The 20,231-nt window shown below is 45.3% G+C and overlaps 1 protein-coding gene across 1 annotated transcript in view; it reads left to right on the top strand.

Annotated features, from left to right (window-relative positions):
• Window positions 1-20,231, top strand: part of LOC120841076 — a 110,687-nt gene that overhangs the window by 34,291 nt on the left and 56,165 nt on the right. The window contains exons 3-6 of the mRNA XM_040211902.1: window positions 2,416-2,603; window positions 2,676-2,770; window positions 9,496-9,573; window positions 15,371-15,504. Of these exons, the coding sequence (XP_040067836.1) occupies window positions 2,416-2,603; window positions 2,676-2,770; window positions 9,496-9,573; window positions 15,371-15,504 (495 nt within the window). The remainder of the gene's footprint in view (window positions 1-2,415; window positions 2,604-2,675; window positions 2,771-9,495; window positions 9,574-15,370; window positions 15,505-20,231) is intronic.

The following is a 20,231-nucleotide window of genomic DNA, read 5'->3' as shown; positions in this document are numbered from 1 at the left end:
AGATGAATTCCCACCAACTCCCCCAACTATCCATTCTTCGAAATATATCATCCAGAGTCAGTTGACTTTTCAACAGCGTGTCCGCAGTATCTATTTTCTACTTTTCCATCAACAAAGGATGCTGTTTCATGTAATTCTGAAGAGTTGTGGTTTTTCTCGTCGGCGTTTGAAGAACGCGTTCGCACGACTTGCACAGAGCTGTCGATGACGACACCGGACAGTACCGTCATGGAATACTTTTTCCGGCTTTCTTTTCCTGCTTGCTCGGTGGCTCATCATCCGCAGTTAATGCCATTCTCGGACGATACGCTCAAGCGAGGACGGTATCAGCCACTTCGGTATCAGCACCGAGAGAGTTGCGCAGCGGCGCAGCTGGCGTGGTTTACGTTTTGGCTGCGCGGGAGTAGCAGGAGTTGTTCTTGATGGCGATGGCGATGCACGAGATCTGCTGTTACCTAGATTTTTCTGTTCTTAATTTTCAAACATTTATATTAAATAACACTCTCGAGATTGAATTTATATTCATATTTCACTCTCGAGGTTTATTTTATTGTATGAATTTATAGAACGCGGGATTGCATCAGGCATTGCTATAAAAGTGCCACCAAAAAGGGGCTTGGTGAAAACGAAATCCAAACTGATCCTGTCTTGCCGCTATCGGACAGACAGAAACGGAGCAGACCGTTAACACACGCATCATAGGTATTTCTCAGTGAACAAACATATTCATAGGGATTGCGTGGCAGGCAGGTTTATAGTTACTTGCTCGAGTATTAGCAGTTTGTGAGAATATTCGCCGTTTTTACCAAATATTTGGCCGCAACCCAATATTCAGGAACTTTCGAATATGCAAATACGCTTCGCATAACGAAAATATTCGATTCGTATTCCAAATTTCAAATATTCACACTCCCCTCGTTTTGACCGTTTGTAAATGAGGGTGATTTAAGTACCATATATCTCGCAGATTATCACTATTAGCGTCATTTGTATATTGGTGCTCCTTGAACAAGTATTACGTTCTTTTCGACTGTTATTCTTGATTAGATCCACTGCTTGTCTTTACACACTTCCTATGGAACATAGTACTGGACCCGGAATACTGGGAAGTTAAACATCGCTCACTGTCAGGAAAAATAATGTATCTAAAGCAAGTAAACTTTTATATTGTTAATAAAGCAGCCTACTATTCTCTACGACCCAGTAACAAAAGTAATTTCTCTTATTCTTTGGCGAAGAGACCAAAACGCAAGCGCGTTTTCCTATAGTAATGTACACGAGCACCGCAAAAGTGAACTGGTTGCTATCTCCTTCAATTTCAAACCCTATCTCCCATAGACTCTAGCGCCAGTTGAACCTCTAGCGTATGTTATAATAACTATATGGTTCAAACCACGACTTACTATAATCCTGACAGCCCAACAAAATGGATGTCTATGAGAGAGATTGTGAAGTCCCGCTATTACCGTGGGGGGCGCTTGGCAAGGACTTTTCTAGTTTTTCTGCGACCCAGAGGTAGTTGACAGCCTGCCTAGCACACGGAGCGCAAGCTCCGAACGGCGCGCGGCTGGTGATGTCTGATTGCTCTTTCATGCGAAACACCTGCGGTAGCATGATGCGAGCAGCCTGCAGCCGGACGTGGCAGGACGCATCGCTCTCAGGTTTGCTTGGATCGAAAGAGCGCATTTCCAAGGAACGGAAGCCCAAGGGCATATTTTAGCTCCGATTTCTCTCGTGCCAGAATAGCTATTGACACTATAACATCATGGAATGAGGCGCGTCCTCTGATCACCTACACATAGCCCCTGCGCTGGCAGCCGGAACCTCCGGTGACGAATCCGCCACACGTTCAACGACGAAATCCCACGAGGGCCGTGAGGAGACCAGGTCAAGACCAAATAACGCCGCCGCGCCTTGAGCGCCTTCGATGGATTCCCGGACACCGTAGGCAACAAAAAGTCCCTTGCATAGCGTCGCGCAACGATATAGCGTGTCGAAACGCAGCGGCCGCAGCCTGTACCACTAGGCGCGCGCTGGCACAGTCTTCTGTGGGCAGGTCAGATTACAGTAAGTTGTGGTCGAAACACCCAAACGTTACAAAATGCCTTTAAAAAAAAACAGTGTCTTTTTTTTTTTTTTTAAGGCATTAAGCGGAACTCGCCAAATTGGATATTACGCAAACGATTTGTTAAGCATTTTAAACTGAACAATTATAAATATGTATTCATGTGCTTTCGGTCTTTTCTATACTACAGAATACCATAATATTATGGCGTTGCTATAATACTCAAAATATATCTGCAAAATGGCTGATGAAGAATATTGAAAGAAATAAAACTTAAGTTTGTTAGAGACTAATTTAAGAGTCGGAAACAATTTTCAAAACAACCTTCTATATTTTTGTATGATTTCCAGATGCTCGGTGCGTTGCACGGGAAAATGTTTGACCATAAGTACATGAGCCTTTCTCAAAATACGGTACCTATAACAATATTTGCTGGTACTCCTGCAACCTGCACAGCAATCCAGTTATTATATTCTGAAGAAGAAACAAACAGTTTTGGTGAACTCTGGGTATATTATAAAAAACTCGACGGAAAAAGGTAAGCTTAATGTTTGTCTAACATAAGCATATAAAATAACACCCTCCGAACCCATCCTTTTAAAATTTTCAGGTACATTGACACAATAGGGCTCACGTTTACAGCGGCGTATGAAAGCGGACTGGGAAACACTTTCCGTTTCAAGTTTTCGGAATCAAGCCAAAATGGTATGGAGGAAAGTTCATTTTAAGCATGCGGATGGGCTCACAGTTATGTCTATGTATATATCGCATTCGATAATTAACTTAAAAAAGATTAGTGTTTCTTTTAAAAGAGATATAGAGAGAGCGAGAAAGAGAGAAAGAGTTATGTGAGCACTTAGATTGCAGTTTAAATATATTATTTTGTGTTTTCGAATGCGTCCGATAAAATCAAACCGCATACTCACCATTAAAAATATTGCATATCCAAATTCATTTGAAATATTCCAAATTGGTGGTGCCAGTGTAAAGACTCGGTTGGTCTTTTTCTTTTTTTCCCGGAATTCTGAGACAGATTATTGCGATTCCTTTCACATTCTTTGTTATTTCCACTTTTGTTCCTGTTTGTTTCAAGATACAGTATCTGTTTTCTTTACCCGTACCAGAAGTACTCGACAATAGTCTAACATGTCTTGTTTTTCCAGCCGCTCAACTTAGGCATTTTTCTTGGGCAAATATATTTTCTAGGCGTCGACTTGACTTTCCTTTTTCTTATATTGTTCAAAATAGAACTTATGCACACGTTTTGTGATCCCATTCCTGTTGATAACAGGGACAGTCTGTACCAAAGCTTTTCACTGTACTATTCTGTTTTATTACTTTGCAATAAACCGCACCTTATTCTATTTTATTTATTTATTTATTTGTACTTTTCCGGTGCCCCCTAAACAGCCCGGGGGCCTACATAAGGGTACACCGTTTACACATACATGCAGTGGTGCATAAAGGGCAGGTACACAAAAACGCATGCATATTATGAAGAAAATCAAAACGTAACATATAAATGTAAAAGAGGAAACGTGCATGAACTTAGAGATAACACTTTTCACTAAACGACATACGAGAAAACACACCCTATAAAAGAATTAGCAGAGACTGCATATAAAAACACTCCCGCAAAAAGATATTTACATCGGGCATGTCCATCACAGTTGGCAAGTTATAATGTTCTATTCTATATGCTATATGTGTATATGCTATATGCTATATGCTATATGCTATATATATATAGCTACAAGCTATATATGTTCGATAGGTCTAAAGCTTTTTTGCTCAAAAGAACAAAAAACACAAAGGGAGCGAAGAGATGCCAGGTACAGCAATGGAAACGCATAAGGTTAGTTCGGGCGATCGATTAAACCGCGAAGACCTTTGTGCACAAATAAATTGTCCCGTGCCTGCCTCCTTTTGGAGAGGCAGTGGAGGTTTAAAATCTTTAACAACTGCTTATGGCTGAAATAAATTAGTGTGTTAAAATATCGATTGTAAAGCAGGTGAACGAATTTCTTTTGTTTATTTTCAAGTTTATTTTAGTTTGTCTGGATTAGACTATTCCAAACAACGCTGGAGAAATCCAGTTTAGACAGGATGAGGAATCGATACAGATACAAAAAACAAGAATATCCCCTGATATCTCGCGTCATTCTAGTATGCGCACCCAGAGTACGGTAACACGCATTGCTCAAAATGCCACGAGATCAGCGAATTTCAATTCACTGTTCAAGAAGACTCCTAGATCACGTACAACTGAAACGCGCTCAATCAAGCACTTGTTCAAAGTGTTGTCAAAGATGTTGCAGGAATGTTTTCTAGAAAAATATAAAACTTGTTTTAGCGCGGTTGAGAAGCAAGCCGTTAACTGTGCATCAATCTGCCAGTGCTATAAAATCTCGCTTTAGTTTATCGCATTCAGATATGTCAACAATAGCTAGAAAAAGCTTACCGTCATCGGCGAGCTGTAATATTTCCGAGTGATTTCTGCATGAACAGATATCGTTTACGAATAGAGGAACGCGGTCGATCATTCACCTCCGTACGCAACAGAATTGTATCGGTCATGTAGATAATTCTGAATCCATTCGCAAAGTGGTAAGGAGAGACCATAGGGCGCACGTTTTAATTATACAATGAATGGTTAACCATGTCAAAAGCATTTTTAAAATGAAAATAAATTGCGTCAACCTGCTGCTTCGACTCTGTTTTGGCACCCACAAATTCTGTAAACGCAATCGAATTTGTTTCCACAGAACGATTTGGCATAAAACTATGTTGTTGCACATTTATACGCCTGGAAAAAAAGCGCATATGGCAATGCATGGCCTTTTCGAACACCTTGGCAAATGAACAGATCAGTGTATTTGGACGATCATTACTGACAGATACTGCTGACCCATCTTTGAGTATTGGCACAACTAATGAAAACTCTCATGCAGTTGGAAAAAGCCTATCTTTCAGCGACTAATCTAAAATAAAATTAAAATTGGAGGTTACACGTCTCCGAACCCATTAAAGGGCAACTCCGCTTCATTTTTCATATTTAGAAAACTATGTAGCCCTCTTCAGTATCATATAGGAAGACCCCATGTCAAATATTAGAATCTAATTCCGTCTATATATTTAATAAACTGGCCAGCAAACCTTCAAGTGAGCCAAGTCGCCGAAATCTGCCAACTCCAGCGTGCGACGGGAGGCGCAATCGTCAGCGCAGTCAATGCGACGGAGTTGGAGCGGCCAACGTTGAACCATTACGTCAAAGGCATGGCTACGTCATCCTCGCGTTTTGTTTGTTTTTACTTCTCAGAGCGAAATTGAACGGTGACGTCATGAGTTTCTCCTCCCGGCGTTGGCTGAACGGCGTCCACGTGATCACCGTAACGCGGATGCGCTAGTTTGCGCTGCCCTGCGCTCTTATCGGTCTGTTTCTCCGCTCCCCCCCTCCCCCGGGCCATCACCGTCCACGCCATGCGAAGCGACCTGCCCGCGTCGCCTGTCCTGTCCGTCGCCCCCACGAACGTCGCAAGACCACGTGGTTCGACGTGACGTGGCCATGACTCTGACGGCACGAGACCAATGTTGCCTGACGCAAACAAAGTTTCGGTTTCGGTATCAGCTGATGTTTAAATTAAGATTACAGAAATAATATTCCAGATTTCGCGAATCCGAGGACGTAGAGCTGTTTAGTAGTGCTTTGCGAAATGGAATCACATGTAAGCCTACATTTTTCGGAATTGAGCGGGGTTGCCCTTTAAGTCTAAACGGAAGAATTCCGTTGGCTTCACCGATTTCTTAAGTGGCATCGCCTTGAATCGCCGCAGAAACGTCGTTATTGCTGAGCTCGGGAATTGATAAGTATAGGTTTTCCTGGTCCGGCACCGTGCAGGTTTGAAACGTACTTCCCGCGGAATCAAAAACAGTAGAAAAGAAATCTGCAAACGCTTGACAGACGTCACTCGGACTACAGACCTGTTCTGAACCGCTAGATAGTGTTATTTTCTGTTCCGTTTTCTTTTTATTTGAAAATCTTTTGTATTTTTTCAAAAACTTTGAGGATTTTTTTTTTTTTTTGGGGGGGGGGGGGGATTTATGCAACACTTGAATATGGTTTGTTGTGGTTACGATGATAAAGACGCTTGGCCAAAGCACTCTCCGACTTGAACTTTTTGTACCACAACAGATTATCCGTCTGCGTGTAATGTCTGTGATAGCGTAGCTGTTTCCTCATTGCGTGTTTCGATTCGTGTGAAAACCAAGGAGGGTAGTGATTTGTGATACTATGTCTGTAAACCGGAATGAGCATCTTCATAGCTGTTGTCACTTTGTCTGTTAGCACTAATACTTGTTTATCTATGTCATATTTCGATGACGTAACGACTGACCAATCTGTGCTAGCTAAAAACTCATAAAGCTTTAGGTAATTTCCATTTGAACACAAAAAAGCTGTCGCACGCAGATATGCTGTACCTTGGCTATTAGCTATATTGAAATCGACTCCAAACCGGACATGCCAGGGGTCAAAAAGGACAAGCGGGGTGCTAGCCTTTCGTAGTATACATTCGTCATCATTTGGAAAGAACAAATCCAACACGTTGCCTTTGTGGCTAAGTAGAAACATTTTTTTTTTGTATAGTTCCTAGTAGTTCGTGAGCTGAGATAAAACATTCGCCTTCTTTTGCACCTCTGAGTCGCACGAGTTTATAATACCAGTGTCCCTTTTCACACCAGGCAAGTTCAAATCGCCCGTAATAAAAACACGGTACTTTGCGGAGTTCATGATGCTCAAAGTGTGATCAAGGATTAAAGGTGCAAAAGGCGCATTGCGGAGGGAAATAATAATTTCCCAGAAGAATGTTCGGTTGTTCTTGAAGAAGCATTTCGACCCACACGGATTCCCTCTACGTTTTCATATCAGTTCTGCGATATAATTCAATATCGCTTCGAACTGCTATCAGAGCACCACCCCCGGGAATTTGGTTACAACTTTCATAATTTCTGCCTGCGCGATAGACTAGACCAGGGGTGGCCAGGCTGACCCGGCTTAAGAGCCGGAAACAAACCCCCGAAACTACCAAGAGCCGTGGGGGGGGGGGGGGGGGGGGGGGGAGGGGAGGGGGGGGGGGCAAACTTTTATCTATCAAAAAAGAAAAAAAACTTTTGTTCAGAGCAATAAACGAAACTCGAACTACTTGCAACCTATCCGAGTCAAAAGCAGTCCAGTTGTACGTAAACTAGCAGTAGAATACGACCACCAAACCGCAACCTCTCTCAATTTAAAATGCGTTCCATTTTTCTTTTTGGGGAAGTGCTCATGTGACCGGGAGGGAGACGGGTGTGTGTGTGTGTGGGGGGGGGGGGGGGGGGGTGCTATGGGAGGGAGCCGCGAGCCGCACTTTAACACGCGAAGAGTCGCATGCGGCTCGCGAGACGCAGCTTGGCCACCCCTGGACTAGACGCTGGAATGGAAAATATTTGGTACTAGAAATATTCTCCTGTTACCATGTCTCAGTAATACAGTATCTGTCGTAGTTTGAAGCGATACGATCTTCCATGAACTTTGTAGCTGTTCCGCGTATGCGTTCTGGTAATTCTGGTAATACAATGTTCTGGTAATTCTGGTAATACAATGACAGTGTGAGTGCATTATCCATCGGCGTTCATGGGTTGGTTCCTTGTTTGTTCAAAACGCATGTTGTCCTTTAGGGGACCGTAAAACGGCCGGAATAGACAACCGTCAGGCCTCAGTTCAGCGTCGCTGATGGCGTCCAGCTTGTCATCATCTATAGCAATGTGGAAGGAAGAATAAGTGTCGAACTTGCTTCGCAATACGGTTCACACGAAACAGGTAACGTCTGCAACCGACGTCAACAGTTCACAATCATTTTTAGAGGATTTATTCGGGTGAACGTGGGTGACAAACAGAGCCCTTCGTGAGCATTTGGCGCTTGAGATGGCGGACGACTTGCCTTTGACGGCCCTCATGGCGCTCTTCTTCCGTCTAACTTCGTGGTAACCACCGTTGTCTCCACTTGTCGTAGCGTCGTTGGCGTCGATCCATCGGCCTTTTGTGACGTGGGATGTAGCACTGGCACCAGGATGGAAAGCTGTCGTCGCACCGCTCCCCTGCGCCACGGAACATTGGACAGTGCCGGCCAACTTGCCCAGTTCTGCAGGTTTCTGCAAAGTGCCGGTGAACGTAGTTTGTTGTTTTCCTGGTGGGGTGCACGGTGGGGGGGGTCACGAAAGCAGCATAAAGTTCGTTCACGGCGTCCAACGTCATATTCGCCTTGGCTCGTAGCTCGCCGTTTTGGTCACGGAGCACAGCTATCATTTCCTTTTGAAATGAAACCACAGCTGAGAGCTTGTCTACGCTTGCGAGCAGGAATTCCACAAGGCCGAGAAGCTTGTCTTCAGTATTCGCCTTGTAAGCCACTGCCGGTGCCGTTATTATCTTGGCACCAGCTTATGTGGAAGAGGGGAGCGTAATTATTATAATGCAATTAAATGCAAAGGTGCAAGCGAGCTGGCGGTCGCGCACCAGTCACTTAGCTGTGTTTGGAGATTTGTGTTTGTCCTTTGTCCCTCTTTTTCCCCTTCTCCAGGGATTATTTTCGTCAGGGGGGCCTGTCGCTTACCACATTTCGTCGCCCAGTGCAAGTTTTGCATTTATATTCGCTCCGTCCGCTTGCCATCAGCACGTCGTAATCTTCCGCGACTACATTGATACATTTACAATGAAACCGCTGGTCACAGTCGCCGAAAAATCCTAGATATTGCTGCCTGCGAAAGATTATTTCCGGAGCAGGCGGCGCACACGTCCTCCACCCGCGCCATCTTGATCTTGATACGTGCTTCTTGTTTTTGCACTGCTACCGAAAACAGCCGAAGTTCCTGTCTGTATTGTGCCGTATACTGTGATCCTTATTCTATGATCCACCGAAGCCAATCCGGAGCTGGGAAGATGTCAGGTAATATTCCAATTGGGCGGAACAACGCGCCAAGCGCAAAGTCACATAGCTGGCGTCGAATGCTGCATTGTTTAACATGGATCGTTGATTGCGTTGAGGTAAGTACATCCTATGGTGAAGATTCACATTTTGTGATGGACAGGAATCGAAGGTTAGCTCCTGAATAAGACAAGCGGTACATTTGACTCGGGTACCTTGCTTATGTAATAAAAGACTAGAATAATAAATTCTCGTAGTGTTGTTTTGTACCCCTGAACAAAAAAAAAAAAACTTTCTTTGTACGATAAACTAACGATAACTAAGACTAAGATTGTGAGGTAAAAATAATATCTGAACAGCGCGAGGCACGGTTTAAACTGATCAACAGAGCTACGGTTTTTCAAGCTGGGTTTGTATCGGTTGCTCTGTCTTACGTGATAAATGACTGATTAAATGCATGCATCTGCGCAGGTCACACCTTTAAAGGAGCTGAATTTCAAGTTCGCCGCCACAGTTCTTGTTACAGCTTGAAGGCATCATTAGGGAATCGTATGTAAACTCTTGACGTTTTGTAGTGTTATGGAGTTTAAGTTGCTAGGTGTGATCCATCTTTAAGAATAGAACAGACTGCCAGTCGGCCCCGTGACGTCTGCGAACATCGTTGTCGTTCTCAGTCAGATGCGCGCGCAGATGGCACGGGGCCGACTGAGTTCAGTGTTGCGGAGTTGCCACTCCGGAGTTGGAAAGATTCCGGAATCATTCCGCATTTTCGGGAATTCGGAATGGAATGGGAATGGCATGGCGGCAACGTTGAGGGGAATGGAATGGGAATGGAATGGGAATGGAATTAGATGCCTTTTTCCCGGAATAGAAATAGAATGGGCCAGGTTCTTTATATTTTTTTTTGTGGGCGGGGGGCGGGGGGGGGGGGGGGGGAGGGTTACGTACAGCTAAATCAAGCCGGTCAGCGAGTCAGTTGCTCAAAATAAAATGAGCGGGAAACTGCTAGCCCGCGTGTAGCCCTAACAGACTTATACGCAAAAAAAAAATGCATTACAAAAAACAAGCCTCAAAGCAAAGACCAGAGGGGGGAGGGGGGGGGGGGCGTTTTTTACGGACGCGCAGGCCGCAGGCGACGGGCTTCACTGGTGTTACACGAGAGCGAAACAAGAAACCAAGCACCAAGCAAAAAGAACGAAGGGAGCGGCAAAGCAAGAAACACGCATGCACGGCTTCTCATCGTCCTTCTTGTTCAGAGATACAATAGTAAGGGTGCAGGCGAGCTGGTGGATGTTAACCATGTTGAATATACCTGAGACTGGGGTAGAAAAACATAAAAGTCGAAGAAACAGAACGGGACAGGACGACGTCTCAAACTCAGCTGAGTTTGAGACGTCGTCCTGTCCCGTTCTGTTTCTTCGACTTTTATGTTTTTCTACCCCAGTCTCAGGTATATTCAACATGGTCCTTCTTGTCTCGCTTTTTTTCTTTGCTACCGCATGGAGAATGCACGCGCGCGCACAGATTGAGGGAGCGGGTGGCGACTCATAACTCGCAGTGCTCTGACACGGCCACTCGATTAGGACTGTAGGGGGTCGAGTGGCCGTGGCTCTGATAACTCGTTGACTCGCGCGCTGCCGAAAGATGATCAGTTATTGTTTTGCTTTTTTATAGTTCGAGGAGCGTTGTCTAGCAGGTGGTCACCCCTGCTGCCTTCCACGTTCATTCGCGTGCACTCCTTTGGAGTGCGAAATATGGGTTTGCTTCGGCATTAAAACAAAGTGAGATTCACTTCTGTTCTCCTCTTATGCTTTGCTCCGACGGTTGTTTTTTATACTGCACTTTTACGTGTAAGTCCGCCTTTTACTTGGTGTTTGTTCCGATGCTTGTTTTCTGTGTTATATGTTTTAAATTCAAGTGGGTTAGGGTTACGAAAAGCTAGCGGATTCCCGCTCATTTCCTTTGACTTTAGTCTCTGCATACTTCGTTTCACCTTGCGATGGACCGCTGCGGACGCTACAAGTCACTCCAGGCAATCCAGAACCGTGAGCTTAGTAAAATCCGTGCTTTTTTAGGCCATTTAGCTTCTTTTTTTTTTTTTTGCAATGATCCATGCGCTTGATAATAGCGACTTTATGCTGCTTATGCCGGCAACACATTGAACACAATGCAGCTGTCAAGTGCCAATTTTTACGTTCAACATATTAAAGGAATGGAATGGAACGATTCAGCCATTCCAGGAGTGGGAATGGGCCCAGTGTCCCCATTCCTAGGAGTTGAAGGGAATTGAATTATCGAACACTCTAATTCCCCGGAGTGGAATTGAAACGAAATGGGGGTGCCCCATCCACAAAACTGCGACTGACTATCTGTTTTAATCTGGCCATGGGACAACACTTAGCAAATTCAATTCCGTAACTATATTCTCACGTTTTTACATCACTATACAACCCTCTCCTATCACTTGTAGGAGCTGGAGACGAAGACGACCCGCTTGACAGCGGCATATTCGAACTCTTCTTGATTTGCTCGCGGTGCTGAGCCATTGCCGCTTTTTTCCTTTTATTTAGTTACCGGCCTGAGCTGGCCATGAGGGTCGCTAGAGATGCTCGCGTCTGTAGAGAGCTAGTCAGTGGAGCGACCCAAGTGACATGGTTAGAGTTGGATGTGCACGTCGGTGATGGCAACGGTAGATGTTCCACGGGGGATATGTTCAGGGGAATGGCCAGGTATGCTGATTTGACGCGGTCAATGGTGACGACGTCACGACGGCCGTTGATCTCTAAGGTAAAGTCTTCTCTTTGCGATCTAGCGTTTTGAAAGGTTCGTCCTATTCCGGTGTCAGAAATCGACGTATCCAATCACGCCGTACGAAAACATAGGAGCACGAGTCGGGGTCTTGTCTAGCAAAAATAACGTGAGGACACTTCTGAGCTTGAGTAACTAGACGGAGCTGCCGAAGGGTGTGTTGCAGGTCAGCAACGTAGCCGCTAGGGTCCTCCTGAGACTCGAGCGAAGGTGATGAGAATTCACCTGGGACGTGCGATAGGGCTACTTAGACGAGTTTAGCTAGAGAACGAGGCCGAGGAGGACCAGGGGAAGATGGTTGGCCCAGCGTACCCACGGCTCGTGGGCGATAAGGGCTGCCTCCAGCTGGCGGTGCAGCCGTTCCACCATGCCGTTGGCTGAGGGATGATAGGCGGTGATCTGAGTGTGCCGGACGCCGAGGATGGCGACGAGAGTGACGAACAAGTCGGACGGACTGAAACTGCCAACCCTTGTCGGTCATGACCACTGCAGGACAGCCGAAACGGGACACCCAGCCGTCGATAAAAGTTGCGGCGATTGTCTCTGCCGCCATGTCGGGGACAGAAATTGCCTCGGGCCATTGTGTGAACCAATCCATACATGTTAGCATATAGAAAGCTCCTCAAGATAACGGGAGAGGTCCTACTGGGTTCACGTGTCCGTGGGCGAACCTTGAATCTGCTGGACGAAAGGGTTAGATGGGGATGTTGGAATGTCGCGCGATCCTATCGCTTTGTCATTTGAGGCACGTTCGAGCCCAGCCATGCACATGCTAGGCCAGAAGAAACGAGCGGTGGTCGGTTTCTTGGGCCCTCAGATGCCTGGATGACTGTTGTTGTTCAGGTGGCGGAACAGGGCACAATGAAACACTGGTGGCACGAGCGGTTGAAACACACAGCAGTAAACATCCCGCAAGTCACTGTTACTGGCGAGATAGGCAGGGGAACGTCGGCGAACAGTGATCCAGAAGAGATGCGAAAGCGCTGCAGCTCGAGATCATTGTCTTGGGCGGTTGCTAGAGCCTCCATGTCGTCTGTCTGTTCTTATGAGGAAATAGTATCAACCCGAGATAGCGCGTCAGCAGCTGTGTTGTTTGAGCAGCTGACATGACGGAGATCGGCGGTAAACTCCGATATGAACCAGGGGCGCCAGTTCTTACGCGTGGTGTAGTCACGGTGGTTTCAATTGAAGGTGGACTTCAAGGGCTGTGATCGGTGAGAACATGGATGTCTCGGCCATAAGGAAGTGACTAAAGTGCTTGATGGAGGAATACACCGTCAGACGTTCGCGAGTGAAGGTACTGTACTTTTGTTCCCCATGCTTAAGTTTGTAAGAAAAGAATCGGAGTGGTCGCCAGCAAGAGAAGTTCTGCTGAAGAACTGCGCCAACAGCGACACTTGATTCGTCGGTGACAAGTCATAGCTCTGCGTCTGGAATGGAATGAGCCAGCATTGCCGTGTCAGCAAGTGCCTTTTTTCTAAAGAAAAAGTGCGGCGCAGTCCAGGATTGATCGTAAGTGACCGCTGACCATAGATGTCAATGGTTGAATTGTTCATCTTCGCTCCGCTTAGGAGACGCAGATGGTTGTTCCTTGGTGGTAAGCAGACCAGTCAGTGACTTGATCAGTTCGGCACACCTCGGTAATAGTCGACGATGGAAATTGACTAACCCCAGGAAGTCACGCACTTTCTTTAGAGACGTGAGTTGCGGAAAGCCTTCAATGGCCGTAAATTTTCCGTCTAATGGCCTGATGCCTTGCGGGGTTACGAGATTGCCCAGGAATTCGATGGTTCTTACGCCAAGTACGCATTTGTTTTTGTTTATGACCAAGCCGTATTCATCTAATCGAGCGAAAGGAGCGCGCAGCTGCTCCTCGAGCTTGGTCTGTGACGAATTGTGGACCAAGAAATCGTCGAAGTAAGTAAAGACGAAGTCTAAATCTCGAGAGACTTCAGCGATGTTACGTTGAAATGTGTGCGTGGCATTCCGCAAACCTAATGGCATCCTCGCATATTCAAGGAGGTCAAATGGTGTGGTGATGGCGGCCTTTGGAATGTCGGCAGACTCCACCAGAATCTGTCGGTATGCCTTGACTAAGTCGGTCTTGGAGAGTACCTGGCGTCCCGCCATATTTATGGCAAAGTCCTGTATGTGAGTAAGTGGGTAGCGGTCATGTGGGGTGTTGGCGTTCAGGGCACAATCATCGCCGCACGATTTCCAGTCGCCGGGGTCTTCCCTGGGGACCATGTACAGTGGAGACGCCAAGTTGCTCGAAGATGATCGAACGGTGCCTAGTTCGAGCATGTGCCCGCAATCGCGACGAGCAATACCTAGGCGTTCTGTGCACGTACAGTCGACGTGGACGATCGAAAGCAGTGTGGTGGGGAGGGGGTCGGGGTGCTAATGGTGCGCGTGACGGTATGCTTCACCCGTGATATTCTGGTGTGTTGCCTTGTAATGTTTGGAAAACTCGCAATAATTTTCTCATAAGCGAATGAAGCCGAAACCGCTCGCAGTCCAGTTGCCGTATAGGTGTGGAGAGCACACCGTTCACGGAGAGGCGTGTCTGTGAGTCGGTGAGGCGCCGTGAATAGATGTCGTCGGCGAGTTGGTAAAAACTGAGGCAATCAGCTCCCAGAATAGCATGTATATTGCTATTGCTTTGCGACATATCTAAGTCAAAGCAACAAAAAAAAAACCTATTTAAGATTCTGATGAACAAAAACTGAAAGGGGCCCTGAAGTTGATTTTAAGATGATCCTTTCGTGGGGTTAATCCAATCTGCGTGCACTCCAAAAACACAAATTTATAACTGCATAAGTTTATTACTAATAAAAACACGTAGAAACATCGTGACATGCTCCCTATCCTAAGATATTCCAGAACAAGGGACTTGTTGCAATGTTTTTTGTAAACTCTAGCGCACCAGAGTATATTAATTTCTGGTTCTTGGCATTTAACGGCCAGATTGTTTAGTGCACTTTTTTGTTTACAAAATGAAATTGCGTTATGATCATTTTAAGTTAGAGCGTGCATTTTCAGCATGGTAATTTGAATTCGTAATAGGAAACAAAGCCGTTGATTAATAAATTGCTGTTAATTTTACGAAGGCTAGCTTTCTGGACTTCCTAAATACTCACAGAGTAAAGTGTCATTCTCGTATGCGGGATGTTAGTAAGCGAAAACTGATTGCGCGCTAATTTACCTGCCTTTTGGGGCTGTATTCTTTCTTCACGTTTTGCAAAATGAGAATGAAATCTTTGAGCCAACATGACTCGCAAGATAGTTTGACGGTAAAAGCGCACATGGTCAAAATTCTTGTAACTTTGTCAATAGTTCATTTATCAGACTGTTGCGCACGACATAAAAAACCACTTCCATAATGACTCGTGTTCACATATGAATATAGTTTTATTGAAACATGTGCTCGTTTAAAACCCATCGCATTTGAAAACCAGTTCTAGAACCTAAAATTTACACTTTTAAGAGATGGCATATTTTACATGACGAAACAATCAACCAATGTGTTTATTTTCAGAGTGTTTTATTATAGCTCTACTCACTAGCAGCGGTGCCTCTACGCCATACGACTGTGTGCCAAGGGGAATGCAGACATGCCAATATGAAACCTACAAGCTTTCCGAATCAGTTCCATGCCTCGAATACGAAGAGGTAATAGGATTACAATTATATCTGCTTAACTATTTAGATTGCTCTCTCCAGTATAATTACTAGGCATAAATGGCAGAATTTATTATGTGTATGAGAACCTCAGCAACGTTAGTGAAGACAATGTTGAGTAAGAAACCGTACAAACGAAATATTTTACGTGCTAGCAGTAGTGTTTCGGGCTTTCAGATAAATCCGAGAAAATTCCGAAAAACAACCACCGGTAAAATTAAGTTTGATCAGCACACAAGGCCAATGGTACTGGGAAAATGCCACCACAATTATCTTTTTAATCGTATACAAATGTCAAAAGGGGTCTTACCGCTTATCTTGTCAAGATTCATTCGGGAGTACAGATATTTGTACTTTTGGGTCACGACAAAGCCACTGTTTTCTGAGGTCCATAAAGATTGCATAAAATTGGAAAGAGGGACAATTTAAGCTACTCAATTCCATCCTTTACCACCCCACCTCGCGCTGCCGCGGAGTAGTGTTGATGGAAGAGGATGGGATGAATAGGTACGAGCTTCCCAGCGACTACCTTCAGGAGTAAATTTATTTTAAGGTGCCGTCATTTATCGAAGCCACACTTGTGTGCCACATTTGTCGTGGGACAAATTACTATTGCCAATGCCAATGTCACCAATGCCAAATCCAGCTGAACTAATTTTAATTGATAGAAGCGCGTCTTATTTATTTTTTTTATCTAGCGCAGGTTTAGACCCGGATAATTTTTACTTGTATATGGGTAATAGAAAACACTGCGAAATTAAACTCGGAATTTGTGAGAATTGGGAATCAGACGAAAATAAACTCCGTAAACTCCGAATTTTCGCCAAACAATGAAATCCGTACTGAATCCTAGTTATTAGGTACAGTTTATCGATAGTGTGTGAATGCATTTTCCCTAAGAATATCGAGACAGCCAATCAGGGCAAAGAATAAAACTATCCTAAGAAATGCCGAAGCTGAAAGTATCGATAGACCAAAAAAGTGACGCTCGCAGGAACAATAATAGCGAGCACGACGTTTCAGAGATAATTAGCATTTATTGAAAAGGAAGAGGTGGTAAGCCAGCGATTTGTGCCTGCTTGCTGCGCTGTGAAAGAAGGACAAAAAAAGATAAGAAACGATAGTATAGATGAAGGTAGCCAAAAATATATATATAAAAAATAGATATTCTCGCTCATTGTCCCTGCGGACATCGCTTTTCAGATTTAACTGTATTATGAGTTTTTTTTTTTTTTTTAATTTGCTGCGATACTTCCATAGTTCGTTCTTAATTGGCTCTCTTCTTCTAAGGGAAAGTGCATTTACGGCTTTTTTTTTTTTAAATTCGATGGACTTCCACTGCGGAACATTCCCGGGGCCATCAAGGACTCCGAACTTTTACAACCGCCATTAGTAATGATATCCTTGGTAATTGTGCCTAACCTGTAATTTTTATATTGTCATTGTAAATGTTTTTCTGCTCTCCCTTTTTGTAATACTTTCGGGCCCTGAAGGGACAATGTACGGAAATTAAAAGATAGTATCTCAAGATTAACCAAACCGACAAATCTTGTGCGTCCGACAGTCACATTTTCACCAGCTTATAAGTTATAAGGAAAACTTGATTTGCTATATATTTGTTCACCAACTCACTCTCCCGGCTAGATCTAGGAGGAAAGCGTTTGGCCGCTAAACTTTAGAAAAGAAACTTGAATTAAACTACACAATAATTAAAATAAGGCAGAATTTGCGCGCAAACTGGCGCCAGGTCGAAGCAAACCGAGATTGCCGAGCTCAATGGACGTCTTAAGAGGGTCAAATATAGTCAATGCCAGTTCATTACATATCCTGCGTCAGCAGCCAGAGAATAGGCGCCATTTTTTAATGTGTTGGGGGCCTTTAGTTATTTCAATTAATATTTTAAATGTGTCAGCATTTATTGTTCTGGTACTTGCAGCCGTCTTTCGCTTGGACGGTCGTAGTTTGGCCGGGACTTGAATGGACTGGTTTCGTGAGGCTGCGGCGCGGTTCCCGAAGTGCCCTCTCGCTTTGTTCGTTCTCTTGTTACGTCCAATTTCCCTCCTACGTAATAGAGAACGAGTCCTTTCGCACGTTTGCAGTGACGCGATATTGTTGACTCGCACGCCTCTAAAATGTGCCCTGAGGAGATTTCTGAGATCGCCTAAATATGGCGATAACTCACTGTACTGGCTCTAAGCACCCTAGAAATCCCAAGTCATGACAATACGCGACTGATTTTCTTAGTAAAAAAGCAATCAAAGATCGCAACACACCGAGGTCATCTGCGGCGATGGGAGGAGCATGTTCCGAACACAGGACCACTGTCAGCCAATAGCAAGCGAAGGCTCCTCGCGCCTTCGACCGCTGGAACCGCGGAGTGATACCTCGAATGCGCGAGGCTCGTTGCCTATACAGCCCGGACTACAACTCAATCCAGCGAGCGCGCGCTCGACAGCTGATGACGAAACATATCGCACCCGCCGCAAAGTAATCAAAAGAAAACAAAATAAATAAACATATATATATTCAGGGCGGTGAACTCACTACCCATATATATATTTTTTTTTGACAAAAGCGTACACATTTTGTAATTACAGCGTTTGCAATTTCAACGAAAGGTCGCGTTCTCATTGGTCACATGTCGTCCTGGCTGTCAAAACAATATTCCCCGTCTCGCCGGAGATGATCTCAGCGTGATCGATCTTTGATTGCTTTTTAATAGGGAAATCGGCCGCGTATCGTTATGATCTATACATTTCTAAAGTGCTTAGTATCCGCGGAGTGAGTTATCGCGATATTTAAGCGATCTCAGAAATCTCCTCAAGAGCATCTTTAAAGATTATCTAGGTATGGTTTTGAGCAGCCTAAACATAGCGATAACTCAATCTACGGGCTCTAAGCACCCTAAAAGTCTAATCATAACGATGCGCGGCCGATTTTCCTATTAAAAATTTATCAAACATCGAGCACTCCATGGTCCTCTCCGGCGATGGGATCGTACCGGCAACCAGGACCACTGCCATCCAATAGCGAGCAAAATATCCTCAATCCTCCGACCGGTGGAATCGCGGGGTGATACCTCGAATGCGCGTGACTCGTTGCCCATTCGTGGTGAGAAATTTGGGTGTCCCCGCCTGGCACAATATTTTCCCAACCCAGAGTGCTCATATTTCAACTTCCTCTGCTGGCACATGGAATTACAAGCTTCTATGGACGACGAAAATTAACATAATTCTGTGGTTAGCACGCGCATTACACTAGTGAGGAAAACAGAAGCGCCCGTAGTGAGTTTCTCACGGCGAATACAGCTCAGACCTTCATCGAGAGTCGTACTACAGTGGCCTAGTCAACCTGCCCGCTCCTGAAGCTTTCCCGAGCACTTCTGCGATCGCGTGCGAATTAGCGCATGTGAGCGTCGGTGTTTGCTTCGTCAAATAGGTGGAGATATCCGGAAGAATCGTAGGAACTGCGTCGTTCGAAAGCATTGGTTTCCCATGCTGAACACGTACCTCTTCACCGTTGATAACGTGCACGTAATTTCTAATTACGTACTGTAGTTCAAAATGTAATTCGCACACAGCAGAGGTATAATCTAACATCTTGTCCGCTCGGTGCATGTGTTTTTATTCCAAAGTTTTCGGCGCTGCCAGTCTTTGGGGAAACCTAATAAAGACATCTTTGGCGCGTCCTTCACGCGAGCGCATCCTGTCCTACAGCCAGTTGCAAACCGGTAGTTTTGCCGGCAAATAGGCATTCTTACATCTCAAACGAAGAGCAAAGCCGCAAGAGAAGAGCAATCACCGTAACCTCACGACAAAGGCACACAGACGAAAACACGCGAACTGCAGTCACCCATTCAACGCCAACACCGAAGCCGAACGTAAACACACGCGGCCCGGCGGATGCAGCCCGCTTCAGGATGGATGGATGGATGAATGAATGGATGGATGGCGGCTATTCCCTTTGGTTTGGGTGGTGACAGTAGGAGTCGACAGCAGCACCCCCTCCGCCCTTGAGACAACGGATATAGACCGCCAAGCCACGAAGCACGAGCAAGAGAGGGCAATGAACTCACTACCCCATTCTATGCCGCTGTAGCCTTACTGTCGTAGCGCCACGTGGCGCACAAAATGAATCGGGTGCCATCGTGCCGTCGCTTCACCGTGCCATGGCTTTTGCCAACCTGACGCCTCTCGAGGAAGAGATGCTTCAATGAAAAGTCGACCTAAGGTCCATCTTTTAGGATGCAGCACCGTTGCACGACGTCGTAAACTCGACCGCAACGCCGCGCCAAGCACCCCGCGAACGAGCCAGTCCACCCGAGGCAGCAGACGCACCCGACGACAGAATAATGCGGCTTGGAAACAAAGAGTGGTAGGGGATACGCCCGTCATTACGACGGGAATACATGGCCTGCATTAACCTCACATCAGTCGCTATTGCTCCGAACCATATACCTTCTTCAGCATACATTAGGCATCATCGAATCTGTTCTTCCTGGCAAGCCCTGCCGAGAGAACAAATTCGATGGTTCGAAATGTATGCTGCAGAAGGTACGGGCAAAGGAACATGGTGCGAAAAAAAACAAACAAGAGCGATGATTCAACTGAGCGAGCGCACGCTCGAGAGCTAACGTGGCTAACGATGAAACACATCACTCCCGCAAAAATAATTAATAAATAAAAACATAGTGCGTTGTTTTGGAGACGATTATTGCA

This window comes from Ixodes scapularis, unplaced genomic scaffold, assembly GCF_016920785.2.
Source record: "Ixodes scapularis isolate PalLabHiFi unplaced genomic scaffold, ASM1692078v2 PGA_scaffold5__190_contigs__length_132052651, whole genome shotgun sequence".
NCBI lineage: Eukaryota > Metazoa > Arthropoda > Arachnida > Ixodida > Ixodidae > Ixodes > Ixodes scapularis.
This window is presented reverse-complemented; position numbering and strand designations above follow the sequence as displayed.